General features: G+C 49.8%; 1 protein-coding gene across 1 annotated transcript in view; it reads left to right on the forward strand.

Moving 5' to 3' along the window:
- Window positions 1–4,823: 4,823 nt before the first annotated feature.
- XYLT1 (xylosyltransferase 1) overlaps window positions 4,824–19,922 on the forward strand; it is a 350,486-nt gene continuing 335,387 nt past the window's right edge. Inside the window, exon 1 of the mRNA XM_019987119.2 lies at window positions 4,824–5,329. Within this exon, the coding sequence (XP_019842678.2) occupies window positions 4,964–5,329 (366 nt within the window). The 5' untranslated portion in view covers window positions 4,824–4,963. The remainder of the gene's footprint in view (window positions 5,330–19,922) is intronic.

Consider the following 19,922-nt stretch of genomic DNA (forward strand, 5'->3'; position numbering starts at 1 on the left):
AACCAAAAAGAAACAGGGACATGATTAAGATTTCAAAAAATAAAAATTGTGTATTTGACTTAATTTATTATTCAGCTGAAGTTTATTTAAATTTAGGAGAAGGCATGTCAATCCCTAGTCTCAGGTACCTCCCGTCAGAACTACTGGAGAGAAGGGGAGGGCATCTTCTTTATAGACCAGCCTGCTAACATTCCTTCAATTCTGCCAGTGGTCAGTACCAATATCTTATAGGGAATGCCTATAAGATATTATGCCACTCTGCTGCCTCTGCCCTGTAGTAGCCTTTGCATGTGTGTGTGCTTAGTCATGTCCGACTCTTTGCAACCACTTGGACTATAGGGTGCCAGGCTCCTCTGTCCATAGGGTTTCCCAGGCAACAATACTGGAGTGGGTTTCCATTTCCTTCTCCAGGGGATCTTCCTGACCCAGGGATCAAACCCGAGTCTCTTGTGTCTCCTGCAATCCAGGCAGATTCTTTACCACTGTGCCACCCAGTAACCTTAAGACATGGGTATTATCAGTCTTCTTCACCTTTTACAGATGGAAATGCTGAGGCTTGGTAACGCTAAACAACTTGTTTAAACTCATACAACTAAAAAGTTGCTGTGATGGGCTCTGTGAACTTCAGGTACCAGGCTCCACTCAGCAGCTGTCTTGCTGCTGGAGGAACATCCCAGGCTCATTCCAGCAGCATGACTGTTATTGGTGTTCCTTGTTCAACCAAAGTTGACTCTACCCTGCACTATGGAAAGTGCCAGAGACAGCAGAGATGAATGAGACCAGTTCCCTAACCTTGGGGAGCTTGGCAATCCTCCACCCAAATCAAGGACTAGGTTGAGTGCCACTTCTTCCAGGCTGCTTTCCCTGACTATTCTTTTTTCCCTCTGATATCTTTAGACACTGCCCTACTGTTACAAATGAAATGAATAATATCTTACCTTTAACGAGCACTCACTGTGTGCCAATCTCTATAGAAAAAAATCTTTATATGCGTTATCTCATTTAATCCTTATAAGAAATCTATCAGCAAAGCCCTATTTTCATCCCACCCCATCCATTTCACAGAGCTTCCCAGGTAGTGTAGTGGCAAAGAATCCACCTGCCAACGCAGGAGACTCACATTTGATCCCTGGGTTGGGAAGATCCCCTGGAGTAGGCAATGGCAACCCACTCCAGCATTCTTGCCTGGAAAATTCAATGGACAGAGGAACCTGGTACACTACAGTCCATGTGATCACAAAGAGTTGGACAGGACTGAGTGAACAGAGATGCACCCATTTTACAGATGAAAAACTGAGGCATAAAGAAGCAAAACAACCGATGCTGAACGTCTCAGTTGAAAAGCGGCAGAGCTGGCAATCTGTTTGACAGCTCCTTGAGGGTAAAGACTCCCCCCACCCTGCCCCCTGGTTTCCGTCTCGTCCCCTAGCCTCGTGCTGGGCAAACCAGGATCTCAGAACTACTGATGCACTGATTTACTCTTCCCTCACTGAAAAGTGGTGATAAAACAAGATTCAGGGATGGGATAGGGGAAGGTATCCCACAAATCAGCTAGAACTTCTTCAGAGCTCTGGCTCTCAGTTAATGCAAGCGTAGGAAGCACACTTAGAAAGAAAAATTCCTTAGGGAATCTGCCGCATTTCTATATCACACTTGCCCAGCATGATGCCTAGCACATAACAGGGTCCAGGACATCTGTGTTGAATGACTGAATGAGCTTTTAAAATTCTCAAGAAACTTGCTGCTGTTGTGAAAGTCTGCTGCTGCCAGGTGCTTAGGCATTACCTGGGCCCCACAAAGATGCTTGAGGTACTGCTGTCTTGATCTGTCTCGGGGCAGGAAGATGGTCCCTAGGATCCCGCTTTCCCATTCCTCTATCTCAGGTGATTTTTCATCCCCAAAACCTCACATAAGCTGTTTATGGTATCCATAACCTGCCGGAGCTTTTAAACCTCTTTTCGGGGCGGCATTTTATGAGTCGAGATAAACAAACAACTCTCTCTTTCTCCAGGGACCCAGGGGGCTGGATCCTTAACCTCACTCCAGCCTGTGGCTCTCAAGGGAGCTGAACAAGAGTGTGGGCCCCAAAGGACTGTGGTTAAACAGTCCTTTGGTTAAACTGTGCCACGTGGAGGAAGCAGATAACATCACTGCTGCCTAGAGGAGAAATGCAGCAGAATCACTGAAGCAAAGATGCGCTAGAGGGCAGGGATGTCAAGTGTCTCCAGGGCAGTCCCAGCTGGGTTGGGAAGGTCTCTTTAGATACTAAGCAAGAGTTCTAGGGACATGACATGATGATCTTGGGGACCATCTCATTGAATTCTTCATTTGGCTTTAAAGAAACTGAAGTCCTGGGAAAGGAGTGGCCTGTCCAAGTCAGGTAAGCATCACGGTGACTTCATAGAGTACAAGCAACCTTCCCTGTACTTATTCCCACTTTCCTGTAAGACCTTGATCCCTATAGATTCTATAGGGTGGTTGGAGGGAATCTGGCTTTGCCCCAGTGCCAGAGGAGGTGTATGGGACCTTGGCCAAGCTGATGAGCACATTCTGTCTTTCTGGCCACAGTGCTTGGTTTAGGGGTGACCTGTGACCTGAAGCTGGCTTAATCAGAAAGAATATCTGGACCTTTGAGGAGAATGCTGGGAAATCCTGACCTTCCTTCTCTTGGGCTAGAAATGAACAAAAGATACAATTAGTCTGAGCAACTGATGCCAGGCTGTGACATGAAAAGAGAAACTCAGGATGAAGCTGGCCTCATGAAAGGCAGAGAGGAGAGATGGAAAGAAAAGCAGTCCCAGGACATAGTTCTGAGTTGCTGGATCAAACCTCACCTGATGTCTTTTCTCTGGAACATTTGGTTATATGATGCAGTAAACTCTAATTTTAAAGACATAATAAATGTTTTATTACTTGTAACCAAAATAGTCCCAGGTGATAAATAGATGGCCAAAGACTTGTGTGACCATAGGAGCTTGCCTCGGTTCTATCTCACTCCTGGTTAGATGGGCTGAGCCCAAGGCGGGCAGCCTCTATGCTTGGCTACATGCCCAGCCAGGCCTGGATAGTCTGAAAGCTGAGCCTTTTCTGGAGTTTAGATCTCCCTAATTGGCATTTTACACGGCCAGTTCAGGGAAATGGGTTGGCTTATTATGTGGATCCAGAAAACACCTTCTTAGTGGCCACCCCCACTGCACCCTCATGAACCCAGAGCACTTCCTGCACGTCTCCAAAGCAACACTGACCTCACTGTTGGTGACCAACATGCACATCTGGCTCCTCCAGACTCCAGGCTTGCTGAAGGGGAGGTTAAGCCTCACTTACTTTTGGATTCCTGCACTCTACCTTGATGTTCACAGACTGTTGTTGAACAAGTGAAACAATCTCTTCCCTGCCTCCTTCTCATTATTCTTTCACTTTCTTCCCTTTAAAGCTAGGATCAGGTCGAAGAACACAGTGGATAAGATGCAAAGCCTTCACCCTGAGTCCCCAGTTCACAAGCTGGGGGTTTGATCTGCTACGGTTTTTGGATAGTGCTGAGTCTTATCTGGGACACCCACTCCTACTATGCACTCACCATGTGCTCAGGGCTGCTGGGCAAGAGGACACCAGAGGGAAAGACTGGAAAGACTGAGTCAGAGATGGCTGACGATGAAACTTGAGTCCACTGGGATCTGTGAGCCTAAAGCCTCATTGACAGAGGAGGACGCTCAGGCCCAGGGAGGAGTTCCTGGCTCAAGGTCACCAGGACAGTCCAGCCTTGATGGGAAAGAACTTGACTTTGTGATGTAAGACCCACTTGTTCTCTCAGGCAGTCAGAAAGGCGAGCTTCAGGGTGGATGAGAAGGACCTGGTGGAAGGCAGGGACCAGCCTTTGGGGCTTGCAGCCTGAGGCTTGAGGAACTCCACGGAGTCTCTCTCTCTCCCCCAGGAAAGCACTTGCTTGCCAACTGGGTTTGGAAGTCTCCTGGCTTGTTGGTCCTTAGGGATCAGAGAAGTGACTCAATGAAGCACTCAGTACATCTTTGGCACTAGGGGACCGGGTGTGATTCAGGAGTCACGCACATTCCGGTTTAGCCTCCTCCCCTCCCCTTCAAGCTAGGGATCCAGGGATCGGCCGCGTGAACCCCTTCCCTGGCTCAGACACTCCTGACACGTTTCTCGCGTCTCCACCTGCCAAGCAGTCTCTGCCCAGAGAAGACGCCTGGACCGCAAACTCCGGGCGGGGAGCTCGCTCCACTCAGCTGTTTCGGGCTTGCTTCCCACATGGAAGGCTGGATCTCAGGACCCCCGAGCCTCCCGACCTCCCCTAGATTCTGAACGGGCCCGTCCTCACCCCAAGCTCCCTCTTCCTTTTATGCCTCCGGCCTCGTCTCCTCGGCCGCGGGCGGGGACTGTCCCCCTTCCCCCCACCCACTCCCGCCGGGGTCCGGGGGACCCGGGGCCCTCTCTGCTCGCCAACGCCCCCTTCCTCTCCCTCCTTCTTTTCCCTCCCTCGCCCCGCCCCCAGGCCCGCCCCTCTCCGCCCCGGCCCACGTCCCCCCGGGCCCCGTGCCCCCAGCCCCCCGCGCCCCCGGGCCCGGGGCAGGGGCTGCGGGGCGGGGGAGCCCCGCGGGCGAGGCCGCCGCCCTCCCCGCGCGCCCCGCCCGAGCGCGCGCACCCGCCGCCCCCCTCCGCGGCCTCCGGCTCCCCGCCTCCCCGCCTTCCCCTCCTCCTGGTGACGTCCGGGTCCCTGCCCGTCTGAAAACTCCGCGCCGCGGCGGTGGAGGCGGCGGCGGCGGTAGCGGCGGCGGCGGCGGAGGAGGAGCAGCGGCGAGCCGAGGCGGCGGCGGCGGCCCGAGCGGGAGACCAGGCGGCGGCGGCGGCGGCGGCAGCGGCGGCGGCCGCGGGAGCCGCGGGGAGCGCGGGGGCGGCCCGGAGCGCCCCGGGTCCCCGCGCCCCGCTCGCCCGCCGTGCTCCGAAGATGGTGGCGGCGCCGTGCGCCCGGAGGCTGGCCCGGCGCTCGCACTCGGCGCTGCTCGCGGCGCTCACCGTGCTGCTGCTGCAGACGCTGGTCGTGTGGAATTTCAGCAGCCTCGACTCCGGGGCAGGGGAGCGCCGCGGGGGCGCAGCGGCCGGCGGTGCGGAGCAGCCGCCCCCGGCCCCGGCCCCGCGCCGCGAGCGCCGGGACCTGCCCGCCGAGCCGGCTGCAGCCCGAGGAGGAGGCGGCGGCGGCGGCGGCGGAGGAGGAGGAGGACGGGGGCCCCCGGCGCGGGCTCGGGGAGGCGGCCCCGGAGCACCCCGCGCGCAGCAGCCGGCCAGCCGAGGGGCACTGGCCGCGCGGGCGCTGGTAAGATGCCCTTTCGGCTCGCGTCCTGAAGGGAGCAATGGAGGGAGGGAAACCGGAGGGCAGGCGGCCGGACCCCACGCCCCGCCACCACCCCCAGCCCTTGAACCCCACTCATCAGATCGGGACTCCCCAAGCCTGCTGGCCCCACATCTCTTTCCCCTGGAAGCAGGGGCTGGGTCCCTGCCCCATCCCGAGTCTGAGGACTGCCCCCTGGGGGTCTGGGGAAGTTATCTCCAAGGAGGCGCTTTTAGGGGTTACCGGAGCCTGGCTGGGTGCCTATCCCCGTCACTCTAGCTAGGCGCCCCGACTTGCTCTGTGCTTGTGGGTGTTGCTGCCTCACTCCGGGTCTGAGACCCTGGACCGTGCCGGGATCCGCAGCCGCTGTTCCGGCGGTGGTGCTCAGCGCATCTCTGGTTTTTGCCTAGCTGGGTGCACACCACTCAGTCCTCCGTCTGCTGCCTCGTTGTCTTTGCCTGGCTTAAGAGGGGTCTGATCCCAAGTCCTCACCCGTGCTCCGGAGTCAAGACTCTGTCTCCAGTGCCCGGTCTTACTTTGAGTCTCCTGTTTTGCATCCCTGGATGCCTGAGACTCCTGTCTCTACCTTGTCCATGTCTAACCTTGCTCTCTCCTGGTTCCCTGTCTCCAGTATCAGGGCATGGCCCCTTCTCCTAGGCGTTTGTGTCCAGGTCTCTGTCGTAGTGTGTGGCTCGTTCCTGTCACCAGCTGTGTATCAGATCACAGCACCTCAACTTAGGCTTCTGTGGGTTTACTTTGCACCTCCTTGGGTGTGAACAATCCAGGCTCTGAAACTGTTCCCTCCGCAGATCTTCTGGGGCCATCTGGGTGTCTTCTACCCTGCCCACGACCTCTCCCGGGAGGCCCTTCACACCTTAGTTGGCCCGCCTTGCTTAGCCCACTGAACTCAGAGCACACAGGAGAGGTCAGAGTCCCCACCTTTGAGCCAGGGTCTCAGCACCTGTGGGCGTGTCTGTCTTCAAGCTTAGGGATGTGTCTGTATCTTCCTGATGTGTCTGTATCTTCATCCCTGCTGCTTGCCCACAGAGCTTCTCCCAACCCTTGGGGACATTAGACACCAGGGGGTAATTTCAGGCTCTTAGGCACTGAATGCATGTCTCTGTCACCTGTCACTTTGGGAGCCTTCACTGAAAGCTGCCTTCAGACACAGCGTGATGCCCTTTGATCTGCCAAACTTCTTTGGAGGCAGAGAGGCGACCCTCTTTGCCAGAGTGCAGTTCTTTGTGTCTGTGGGCTGAGCCAGCCCAAGGCGTGATGCGATGGCATTTCACGTTGCTGGCTGGTCTGTGTGGGTAGCAGGGAGAAGTCTTTTCCCCGTTCCCAGGGAGGAGGATGGAGTGAGAGTCCCGGTGGGGAACCAGAATGTTCCGAATGCCTCTTATTTGTAGCAAAGGGTACTCTCAGACACTGCCTTTGAACTCCAGGAGTGGATAGTGATGTGTTTGGGCAGAAATGCAATTAGAAGTTCTTTCTGGAGTCGGAGCCCTTCAGGGAGGTGGGGTGGGAGGAGGTTCAGGACATGCACTGCTAGCCCAGTGTGGGAACATGTAGGATGGCCATGGAAGCGTGGGGCTAACTGTATCCTTTGCATCTGGGGTCCAGATGGGCGTCAGGAGGTGCTTTTCCCCATGCACATAACCACCTGTTGAAACAAGTGGAGGGAGGGAAGCAAGCCTGGTTGGCTGATTCCTTCCTGGGTCTCTGACATTTTGGAGCCTACGTCCACACCTGTTCTCTGGGTGTTCAGTTCTGTGTCTTCTCTCATCCTCCAGCTGGGCTGTGCTGAGGTTAGCAGTTGGGAAGGTGGGAGAGAGCGTGCCTCTTTTCCTTTTCTATTCCTGTTGGAATGCCGGTTCCAGCAGCTGAGGTGCTTTGCTTTTCTGAAACTCTGCTCTCGTCTGCAAGTTCAGTGACTGTCCCCCTACACACACCTCCCAGGCTCTCAGTTTCTTCCGATATAGACACACCTGTATTTTTTGTCCCCTTTTTTCTGTCCTCCCCCCTTCTTTGTGGCTGTCTACCATGCAGTTGTTCACTGCCGTCTCACCTGGATTTGTACTGGATATTTAATCTGTTTGTCCATGTCCTTGCTCTTCCCTTCCCCGATGATGTCTACCCCCGTGCCCTGTCAGATCCTGAAATCACAGCGCAGACCTGCAGGGTGGAGCCGGGGGCCCATCCTCCTGTAGCTGTGCCCACCCAGCCCCTGCCCTTCCACGGAGCTCAAGGAGACCAGAAGGGGGCAGGCTGTTCCCAAAGTCTGGCTTTGCCTGAGCTTAGATTGCAGCCTAGGAGGAGAGGACCAGACCCTTTGGGCAGGCCACTGAGGCCCTCAGAACATGCGGTCTGTTTGCAGACCCCGCACTGGCTGCTGGTGCGTGATGCTTCGGAGGGAGATTGGGGAGTGGGACTTAAAAAAAAAAAATCCCCGTGATTTTCCAGAGCTAGTTAGGCGCATGCTTGGGAAATGATGCTTCATCTCTGTGCTCTGAAGAGGGTGGGGTGGGCAGTTGTGGTTTTGGGTGCAGAGAGACTCAGCACTGGTGGTGGTGGTGGTGGTGGTGGTGGTGGGTATGTCTCAAAGAGTGTCAGGCCGACACTGTGTTCAGGTTATTTTCTAAACTAGACTTAGCTGCTTCCTTGTGCTCACCTTTCCAGAGCTTCTGCATTTGTACTTTTTCTGTTTGGGGAGCTGCATCCCAGTGGAAGGGCCTGATTGTCGTTTTGGTGCGTTTTGAGAAGCCAAGAAGAAACACCCAGTTTCTCAAGCAGACAGAGCCAGAGAGCTTGCGGGTGGTGGCGAGACGGGCATTTTCCTGAAAGATTTGCAGGCTTTGCCTCTCAGCCTCTCCCAAAGCTCTTACAGATTAGAATTGTTGGGCGGATGGCAGCTGAGTTCCGTGGCTGTGGCACTCATTCCTTCATGGGGTCTTCAGTACGCTCTGGGTTTTACTGTCATCTCAGAATGTAGGAAACAGATGGGCTCACTTATAAAGGGAGGGAAAACGTCGAGGAGAGTGTCAGAAAGATCACACTACAGGTTCTGAATCAGTTTGCGGGAGAATGAAAGGAGCTGTGTGTTAATGTAATGAATGTTTATTTTCTTTCCCCTTGCCTCCAGTGATCCTCTGAAGTCCTCACATTATTGCTTGAATCCTTAGATAAACTATTACTCAGTAAGTTTCATTTAAGAAACCTAATTTTTTATTGTCCTGACACACACAGACACAGGCACAGGCACACACACATACACACACTTAAAGTAGAATGGTCTTTCTGTGTTGTCTGACCCCTTTGAAATGTTGATTTTTCGGCAGAAATTCCTCATACTTCACATTACTCAGATAACTCAGGACTTTTTCAGACATTGGCAGTGACTTTGAAAAATTGGTTCACTGTATCCAGATCGCCTCTGGTTCTAACAGCCTCAGAGGCGTAGCTTTTCTTTCTATCCAAATGTTTTGAGACCAGAGAGAACAGAGGGTAGTTTATTGATGGTTCGTTTTTCTCACACTCTCAATGGAGTTTTATTTTGCTTGAGCAGTGCATTACACTTTGTATACAGAAATATGCATCATTGAACAATATTTATCTTGATGCAAATGCTGCCATCTGCTTAATCATATCCTGAAAAAATGTTAAATAAAATAGATAAATAAAAGTAGAAATTATTATATGCATATATGTATATGTAATATTTACATTCACTTTCTTTCCAGTCTTCTTACACTTTAGACGTTCTCTCTAGTTCATCAGTTCTTTTTATTTTAACCTTCCAGAAGGTTGAGTGACAGATGCTTGCTGTTTTGCAAATAGGAGGCCAAACTGTAAGTTCCTATTTGCTGGGGATTGTCCAACTTTGATCCATCCTCTTAATAGAAAAGGAAATTATTTTGATCTCGACCAGATATCTGACATCATTGTGTGTGTGTGTGTGTGTGTGTGTATTTCCCCAGAAAACAACATATCCTTAAGCAAGTGTCTGTCCTCCCACCCAGAGCTATTTATGATCAACGGGGCATTAAATCTACATGCAGAAAGAGGAAAATGCACGGTGCCGTCATAACTGGACTGCCCAGGGTCAGGGCTGTCCTGGTCTCTAGCTTGGTCAACTCCGCCCTAAGACTTGTCACTTAAGATAAATCCTCATTTTTTTCATTTGCATCTCCCACTTCTATTGCTTGCAATCCCTATCTACCAGAACCAAAGAGAATGGTTTGAGGAAACCATTTGAGGAAAATGCAAAAGTAAATACAAACTCAACCTCATAAAACCCAAGCTCAAAGGAAGGGCTGTGGGAGCAGGTGAAAAGTCACAGGAAACCTGTGCCAGGCCCTAGTACAAGGGACAGAAAGGCGTTGGTTGCTAAATCATGTCTGACTCTTTGTGACCCCATGGACTGTAGCCTGCCAGACTTCTCTGTCCTTGTGATTCTCCAGGCAAGAGTACTGGAGTGGGTTGCCATTCCCTTCTCCAGGGGATCTTCCCAACCCAGGGACTGAACCCAGGTCTCCAACATCTCAGGCAGATTCTTTACCATTTGAACCACAGGGAGGGATACTCAGGGGACAAAGGCCTCTGTTAACTACCCTTGGGTCCGCTCCTGCCAGGTTCAGATCCTGGCTCTGTTCTGGGCCGTCCCTGGGATCTTTGGCAAGTTATTCTAACTTCATTCCTCTGAAAATCAGGGCCACCTCATGGGGTTATGTGAGGATGAAATGTAGAAAGACGTGTGAGCTAGTTTGTGCCTGGCACATAATAAATGCTCAGATGTGAGCCATTATTCTTAAAAAGAAACTCTTCGTATGTTTGAAAATAAGCAAATTTTTGCAATTACTCATTTTTCCAAGCCAAGTAGGGTTTGACTGTAATCCAAGGCAGTAGAATGCGTCCAACTCCTCTGTGTGTCAGCCTTGGAGCAGGATGGAATGTGGGGGAGAGGGGAGTACTAACATTTATGGAGTGACGACTGTATGCCAGGCATCCTTTAGGTGCTTTACATGCATGATGTTGTTCATTGCTCAGACACACACAGTAATTCAGGATGAAAGAAAGGGTTGCATACAAAATTGAGACTACGGTCTCCTGGCTAGAAATCACCAGTTTTCTGGGTACAGTCTTCAACAGTATGTGAACTGAGAACTTCCAGATGTTCAAGCTGGATTTAGAAAAAGCAGAGGAACCAGAGGTCAAATGGCCAACATCCGTTGGATCTTAGAAAAAGCAAGAGAGTTCCAGAACATCTACTTCTGCTTTATTGACTACACCAAAGCCTTTGATAGTGTGGATCACAACAAACTGTGGAAAATGCTTAAAGAGATGGGAATACCAGACCACCTGACCTGCCTCTCGAGAAACCTGTATGCAGGTCAAGAAGCAATAGTTAGAACCAGACATGGAACAACAGACTGGTTCCAAATTGGGAAAGGAGGACGTCAAGGCTGTATATTGTCACCCTGCTTATTTAACTTATATGCAGAGTACATCATGCAAAATGCCAGGATGGATGAAGCACTAACTGGAATCAAGATTGCCGGGAGAAATACCAGTAACCTCAGATATGCAGATGGCACCACCTTTATGGCAGAAAGTGAAGGAGAACTGAAGAGCCTCTTGATGAAAGGGAAAGAGGAGAGTAAAAAAGTTGGCTTGAAACTCAACATTCAGAAAACTAAGATCATGGCATATGATCCCATCACTTCATGACAAATAGATAGGGAAACAATGGAAACAGTGAGAGACTTTATTTCCTTGGGCTCCAAAATCACTGCAGATAGTGACTGCAGCCATGAAATTAAAAGACACTTGCTCCTTGGAAGAAAAGCTATGACCAACCTAGGCAGCATATTAAGAAGCAGAGACATTACTTTGCCAACAAAGGTCTGTCTGGTCAAAGCTATGGTTTCTCAGTAGTCACGTTTGGATGTGAGAGTTGGACTAAAAGGAAAGCTGCTACTGCTAAGTCACTTCAGTTGTGTCTGTGCGACCCCATAGACGGCAGCCCACCAAGCTTCCCCGTCCCTGGGATTCTCCAGGCAAGAACACTGGAGTGGGTCGCCATTTCCTTCTCCAATGCAGGAAAGTGAACAGTGAAAGTGAAGTCGCTCAGTTGTGTCCGACTCTAGCGACCCCATGGACTGCAGCCTACCAGGCTCCTCCATCCATGGGATTTTCTAGGCAAAAGTACTGGAGTGGGATGCCATTGCCTTCTCTGAAGGAAAGCTGAGTGCCAAATAATTGATGCTTTTGAACTGTGGTGTTGGAGAAGACTCTTGAGAGGCCCTTGGACTGCAAGGAGAGCCAACCAGTCAATCCTAAAGGAAATCAGTCCTGAATATTCATTGGAAGGACTGATGCTGAAGCTGAAACTCCAATTCTTCGGCCACCTGATGTGAAGAACTGACTCATTAGAAGAGACCCTGATGCAGGGAAAGATTGAAAGCAGGAGGAGAAGGGGACGACAGAGGATGAGATGGTTGGATGGCATCACCAACACGCTGGACATGAGTTTGAGCAAGCTCTGGGAGTTGGTGATAAACAGGGAAGCCTGGCATGCTGCAGTCCAGGGGGTTGCAAAGAGTCGGACACAACTGAGCTCCTGAACTGAACTGGGTACCAGTTACATGGTGGGGATAATGAGGGCTCTGCAGATGTTACCTCACTGTCTCAATGAATCCTCTCAACTCTGTGGGATAGCACTGTTACTGTCCCTACTTGATGGGGAAAATGGGGCTCAGAGTGGAAAAGCAGCTTGATCGCTAAGATTGTGCTGAGGAGCAGCAGAACTGGAATCCAGACCTAGGACTGCCCCATTCCACTCAATGTCCAGATTTCAGAGTGCCTTGTCTGTAGAGGTCTTTGAAAAACCCTATATGCAGCTGGGTCTTTGCTGAAAATCTTCATGTCACTTTCCTTGTTGCAGATTCATAAAAATATGCCAGCCCTAGAAAACGAGCAGATGTGCAGCTTTTCTTGAATCAGACCCCTGAATAATGAGATGAGGTAGAAGGGCTTCCCTGGTGGCTCAGACAGTAAAGAATCTGCCTGCAGTGCAGGAGGCTGAGGTTCGATACCTGGGTCAGGAAGATCCCCTGGAGAAGGGAATGGCAACTCACTCCAGTATTCTTGCCTGGGAAATCCCATGGCCAGAGGAGTGTGGCGACCTACAGTCCATGGGGTGGCAAAGAATGGGGCACAGCTGGGTGACTGCCACTTTTCACTTTCAGGAGGGTAATCATAATAATAGCAGTGATGCTTCTGTAACAGTTATGGCTTACCAGGAATTGTTTTAGTCCTCCTTATGTATTTTATTTCTTCAAAGAATGTACTATTATGTTTCAACAGCCAACAATCATGATGCTTAATAGAACCAGGCCCTGTTTGAGGTGTTTCACAAATATTAGCTCATTTAAACCTCACACTACAGTGAGGAAACTGAGATGTGGGGAGCTTAAAACAGTTTTCCTGAGGGTCACAGTACCAATGGCAGAGCTGGGATTTGAACCCCGGCAGTCTGTACTCTGAATCATTCTGTTCCATAGCCTCCCTCTTCTAAGCATCTTGAGAAGGTCCCCAACCTTGGAACCGCAGACTTCATTTAAGGAGGCACATAGGTAATTGATTCGGTCACAATTTGCCCAGTCCCAAGGACAGGATTTTATGGTCCAGAAAAAGAAGGTATCACCCATTAGTGAAATATGCATCATGCACCCTAGGGAATAATTGAACCTGAACTGCTGGAAGTGGAGTTGGTGGAAGAAGGTGTTTTGAATTCAGCTCCCCTTGCCAGGGGAGGAGGGGAAGAGGGTGCTACACAGGCTTCCTTGGCCAGAGGGACAGCCTTTTGTTCGTGGTCAGCGGGCCTCCTGCCACTCAGCTCACCCATGACTTGCCCCCAGGACCCTGGATGAAGCCGGAGGTGTCACTAGGAACACGCAGTCCGACTGTCTTTCGGGCACTTCCTTCCTTCTGCCTGCAACAGAAACTGTCCGTTTGCCCGCAGATACCGATCGAGTTCTGTCCTTCTGATCCCTGAGGTTAGGGTTGCCCCTTCCCCCATCAAAAGCCAGAGCCTTAACAAAGAAGGTGGCAGGGAGAGGGCAGGTGTGTGTGTGTCTGTGTGTGTGTGTCCCATAACCCCGTCAGTGCTGTCGTGAGCAGGGAGCTGGTGTGATTAGTATCAGAGTCCGGGAGTCCAGACACCCGGCCTGATGGGCAAGGAGCAGGACCCCACGGGCATCTCCAGCCTTTGGGGAAGGGGGAGATCTCCCCGTCCAGGGGCCTCTGAGGGCAGCAAAATGGATTTGTTCTGTCTCAGCCCTGGTTTGTCCCAGGCAGGTGACTGCTGGCTTATCTGAGCATCTAATCCAGGCTGATGTGTCCAGGGATGTTAGTGACAAGCGTTTCTCCTCCCAGGGGATCCTTTGCTGTAATCCTTGGCCACAAGTCACGTGGTTTAAGCCCAAAGGAGTTGACCTCATGGGGCAGAAAAATTGATGCAGACGTCCCCTACCCAAGGGGTACAGACATCGTAACTGTGATCCTGATGACAAGGAGGACTTCTGTTTATTGAATGTTTGCCTTGCTCTTGATGGCTGTGGAGATACTGAGAAGACATGATCTTACTGAATCCCTGTCCTGCAAGTTAAGGACTACTAGTCTCATCTCTTGGAGAAGGAAATGGCAGCCCACTCCAGTGTTCTTGCCTGGAGAATCCCAGGGACAGGGGAGCCTGGTGGGCTGCTGTCTATGGGGTCGCACAGAGTTGGACACAACTGAAGTGACTTAGCAGCAGCAGTCTCATCTGTTTCACTGATTACAAATAAGGAAAGCAAAGCAATGAGTTGTATGAAAGTTAAAGAGCTGAGAGGCAGCCAGACTAGGAATTTAAGGTTGGTGGTGACTCCAAAGGTTCCTAGTCTCTACCCAGTTCAGAGTCAGTAAGTCCCTTGTTCTTCACACCTGCGCTGTCTCACTTCTCTCCTATCCATGTTTGCATGCATGCATGCATCCATCGACATGCCCACCCTTCCGCCCATCCTCCACTCCAACAATACCCAGCATGGGGACTGCCTTTGTGAAATAGGGCAGTTGTGCCCCTGCCCTCCCGGAGGGCCAGTCCAGCTGGCGAGGGTTGGGACCACGGCCTGTCAACAGAGAGGTTCCTCTCTGGTCCTAGCCCAGTTCACTCTACAGTGGCTTCTTTTGGACACAGAGAAAGGTGTCCTCCATTAGATGGGAGCCAGGAATAGTGTGTTTCAGGAGCCTGAAAGCCCTCAAGTCTCCTAATACCCACCCCCAAACTGCCAGACTTGAGGCTGGCCTGCCCCATCTGTGGAGTTCAAGCTCATTTTCTTCTAGTCGAATAGGGAGCCCAGAGGTAAGGTTTGTGGGGAGTGCAGATTGCTGGAAGTTGCAGGGTCTGGGAGGTGTGTCACGCAGTGTTAGGACAGAGGATCAGTGTGTCACGCACACGTCCCTTTGCCTCTCTGGGGCAGGGTTTCCTTGTCTGTAATGCAGGGACCTTCCTACCTGGAAGGGCCTGGTGATAGGGCACCGCCTCCCGGCTCATGGTCCCTGCTCTCACCGTCCCCGATGCAGCCTCACCACGAGGGATATTTGCAAGACGGGCCCTTGTGCTTTTGGCCTGTGGGTAGGTTTTATTTAACCCTTACTGTCTTAAAATAAAAAATGCATCAAAGTGTAAGGGTTAGGATAGAAGACGATGTGGTCGTTTGGAATGCCTTAAAAAGTCAGGAGACCTGACAGCCCGGGGCCACATTCTTCCCTGTTGTTCACTGGCCAAGTCAGGAGGGGCTTCCTGGGATCCTCCAGGTTCCTGAGACACCCCCCACCCAAGATCTCTTCCTTCACCTGTGACACCTGACTCAGCCCTTAGGGCTGAGAAGTTTGCAGCCTCTGCCTGGAAGATGTCTGTGTTCACTGTGCCGAGCTAAAAATAAGCGTCTGTGGTTCTTTTCAGTAATCCCCATGTGGTTTATTCACAGCACTTCTTCATCTCGACTGCGTTTACCTTCCCCTGTGTGATGGAGGTTTCCTTCCTTCTCTCCCTGCCGTTAGTTAGTGTACTCCCAGAATATGCAAATTCTTAATGAGCTTTAGGCATCAGGATGTGGTAAAAGAAGCGTCCTCCACAGGAACAGAACCATGCATTCTACAGTTTGGTCAGCCGGCTTCCCTTTTGCCGGGGGTGTAGGTCATGCACGGTTTTGAATCACTTGCCTTCCCTTCTCTGTGCTCCTCACCACCTTGTGCCCTCCTCCCCCAACAACACGTGTTGGGATGTTGTGAGTTGTCAGAGAGCTGGCCTGGGGGCTGGACGAGGGGGTAGAAGAGTGTAATATTCTGGAGCGTCTTGGCTCAAGTGCCGACTCTATCAAGGGGCAAACCCTGACTTTCACCTCTTTGTGTCTTTTTTGGCATTTCTGCCAGATGATGCTAATAAACCCTGCCCTTCGCTAGACTGGGTTTTGAGAATGCGATTTGATAAATAGATGAGAAAGTGTATTGAGGCTCAGAAACCCTGCATGAGTGTAAGGCGGTGCTCCCGTCTTCAGCCTTGAACAGAACGTGTGAGCAGTCAGACTAGTGGGCTATCAGTTTGTAATCCCTGGCGGAGCAAGAGAGAATGAGTAAAATCCATCAGAGGTTTCCCATTCAGTCCTCCATCTGTCCATTAATTCAACAGGTAGTGCTCGAGCGCCTGCTGTGTGTACTCTGCAGAGTATGAGGGGATAGTCAGCTGTGCCTGCTCTCATGGGGTTTATGGTCTAGAGGCAGAATGACCCCCAAACACACACATTTTTAAAAATATCAAATTGTTCCAAATGCAGTGACTTACAGTTTGAGTGCTGAGAGAAGATAAGAGGCCACGTGTGAAGATTTATTCACGATGCAGTGTATTCATTTTACTTAGTTTTGCTTGAGGACTTATTTTGGATGGATATCTTTTGCTAGAATGGCTCTAGACTGACCCCAGGAATCTCAAGTGTAGTATGCACGTGGATTCTGATTTATGTATGATTGAAGGTGCTTTGTGGGCACACAGTCTCTAGTATAGTAGCTTTTAATAAAGAGTTTGTATTCGTAGGTGTGCAAAATTTATTTCCTAACTTTTGCCTATATTTTTAAATGCTTTTTTAACCAAAATATAAATACACAAAAGTGCACATTATTCTAAATGTACAGCTTGATGAATTTTCATGTACTGAATACACTTAGTAACCTCCACCAGTAAAAGCAGAGATATCACTTTGCCGACAAAGGTTCATCTAGTCAAAACTGGTTTTTCCAGTAGTCATGTATGGATGTGAGAGTTGGACCGTAAAGAAGGCTGAGCACCAAAGAACTGATGCTTTTGAACTGTGGTGCTGGGAAAGACTCTTTACAGTCCCTTGGACAACAGGGAGATCCAACCAGTCAGTCCTAAAGGAAATCAAACCTGAATATTCACTGGAAGGACCAAAGCTGAAGCTGAAGCTCCAATCCCTTGGCCATCTAATGCAAAGAGCCAACTCATTGGAAAAGACCCTGATGCTGGGAAAGATAGAAGGCAGGAGAAGGGTACAACAGAGGATGAGACGGTTGGATGGCAACCATCACCAACTCAATGGACATGAGTTTGAGCAGGCTCTGGGAGGTTGTGATGGACAGGGAAGCCTGGAGTGCTACAGTCCATGGGATGACACAGATTCAGACACGACTGAGCGATAGAACAACAATAACAACAACAACCCCCACCCAGACCAAGAAACAGGGCATCTGTGACCTCCCAAATGCACTCAGCCCTTGCTTCTTGGTGAACAGTTTTTGACACTTGTCATGGCTGTATATCTCTTTAAATGTATATTAGAGAAAATAGGGAACTATAGCCCGTCAAGCAAAATGATCATGTCAGGGCTCTTACTGCCTAGCATGCAGGTTAAGTGACATTTAAGTAAAAATGTTGGTTGACATGCTGAAAACACCTAAATTATTGTATCTAAACATATTGTGCTAATGCTAATCCTGACCCCAATTTAGATGTATGATTGACGGGGGCAATGGAATGACCAAGGTTTGGTAAACATTGACTTAACCAGTTTGAAGATTCCCCGCACTTCTGGTAAACAGCTGCGTTGTTTTGTTCTCAAGTCCAAGTGGAAAGGATTTAAGCTAGACGTTAGGAGGAACTGTGCTCTGGGTCTGTTTAGAGGGGCGTCCCTGTCGTGGGCCCTCTCTGATGTTCTGGTCACTGCATCACTCCTGTAGTTACGGAACATCCCAAGCCTGTCTTCTGGACTCGAGTCTGGACCCTTCCTGGCATCTCTTGGCTTCGCGCTGGGCCTCTGCTTCATACTGACTCTTTGTACTCTGGTCCCCCGTGTGTTGGACATGAATTAGGCGTGATGAATGGGTCCCCAATCGGGCCTGTAATGAGTACATTAACTTAACCCTGAACCAAGACTCTGTCTTCAGAACCAGGATAACAGAACCGCAGCACTAGAACAGCAATTCAAAAGGGCAATGGAGACAACTAATCATTTTATAATGAGCAAGAGAAGAAGCAGTAAAGAGAGAGCCCAAGGACAGCATGGTAATTTCCCAAAGTCTTAGCACTCAACCAGACTCACGTTAATAAAATAAACAAATGTTTTTGGTAATGGAGAGCTAATGTATACATTATTTAAGGGGAGTATTAAAACCAGATTAGATAGATCAAGTCATACAGTGGTTACCTCATTAAGCCTCCTTTCTTTGGGGATCTGGAAAACTTGTCTCTCTTTTTTCCTTCTTTCCTTGTGAAATGGTGCTTTATTAATTAGAAATGTAATGGGACATCTTTTTTCTTTTCTTCCAAGACTGGTGGCTGTTTTCTATTTATTTTTTAATGTAGGACCATGCTTTGCAGATGTTCTCTTTGAAATAAAAGCCTATTCATTGTCTCTCTTCCTCTCTCTCTTTTATCCCCAGCTCAGAAGGGGCAGCTGTTATGAAAGCCACAAACAGAGAGCCCTGTTTGCTTGTCATCAGGCATTACGGAGGATTCCATTCCACCATGTAAAATACTCCCCTTACCTGCTTTTTCTCGTTGTCCTGCTGAAGAATAGTTTTCAAATTGCTGTATCTGATTCCCTCTTGTTTAGAAGAAGAGGTGATGACAGAGGACAGGGTGGAGATGACCTCAGGGTGGCTCTTATGAAATAAAAGCTGGCCTGTTTGCAAATGGGCATGGATGATTATTAACTCCTCTTAGGACAAGTGGTGACTGCTGTTTGACTTTCTTTTAGAGTGAAAAAAAAGATCATGGGGCACAAACAAATGCTTTATTAGAGCGAGCAGGTGGTGGAAACCCCAACAAAAGCGGATGCTGGAAAATACAGGTGAAGGGGGCCAGGGCCTATGTGTTGAATCTGAGTTACAGGTGGAATAACAGCCGCAGCATAGAGCTGGCTTCCTTCTTTTTGCTTTCTCTTTTTTAAAGTTAAATTACTCTCCAACATTTTAAAATCAGTGATTTCAAACAGACATCTGATTTGAAGTTACTGTTAAATTTTTTGAAATTCTGGCCTTTCTTCCCAAAGAGGTAATTTTAGGGAGCAGGGGAGTGTGGTTACCCTGCTTTCCAGTTGGCCGTGGCTCCCACCAGTCTACTTGACTTATGTGTGTTTCTTGCAGGACGCTGTTAGGATTTGTTTATTACTCTCAAAATACTACTACTACTACTATTATCTATTAAATACTATGTGCGAGGCACTGTGCTAAGCAGCATATCATGAATTATCTCATCTGATCGTTACAACAGCCTTAACGATATTATCCCCACTCACAGATGAGGAAACTGAGGCACAGAGCTGCTCAGAGTCACAGACAGTAGACTTGGAATCTAAACTCAGGCACTGTAGCTGGGAAGCCTGTGTATCAGATCACATGCTTGAGCTGCACAAAATGTTTTAATAAAGCAATTCTGGTGATGAATTCTTCACTATACCTCTGCGAAAAGGTGGTACTGTTTGCCCATTGCGTGAATGGAACCACTGAGACCCATCAAGTTCAAACCATGATGTAAAATGCAGATCATGACTCACCGTCTCTAAAGAGGGCATTAAAATGACTGAAGACTTGAGCACTGGTAAAGCTGGCAGTCTGGCCGTGGTAGAAGGACCCCAACCAGGGCCCCCCCCATCCTCTCATGCAGAGCAGGATGGGGTAGTGGCCTCTACCCTGCATCCTTGCAGCAGCGAGGTAGCACCTACAGGGTAACATTTTGATAAGTTGCTGATCTGTAGTAAAATAATAATTACAGCAATAATTACAAGCATGGATTTTGGTGAGACTCAGCTGCTGACCGCGAGTAAAAATAATTAACTGCGTATTCTCTCAGAATCACCTGGAAGCCAGGCCTGGCCTTTTTCCTTTGTGTGGGTCCAGTGCAGGGTCTTTTGCAGGTTGAAGGCCACATGTTTTGCCAGATGCTGTTTACATTCACAGTATGGATGGCAGATCTCCGCACAAGGAGGAGCTGGCCATCGGGCTAACATCATAGCTTCCCATAAAT

This window comes from Bos indicus, chromosome 25, assembly GCF_029378745.1.
Source record: "Bos indicus isolate NIAB-ARS_2022 breed Sahiwal x Tharparkar chromosome 25, NIAB-ARS_B.indTharparkar_mat_pri_1.0, whole genome shotgun sequence".
NCBI classification, from domain to species: Eukaryota; Metazoa; Chordata; class Mammalia; order Artiodactyla; family Bovidae; genus Bos; species Bos indicus.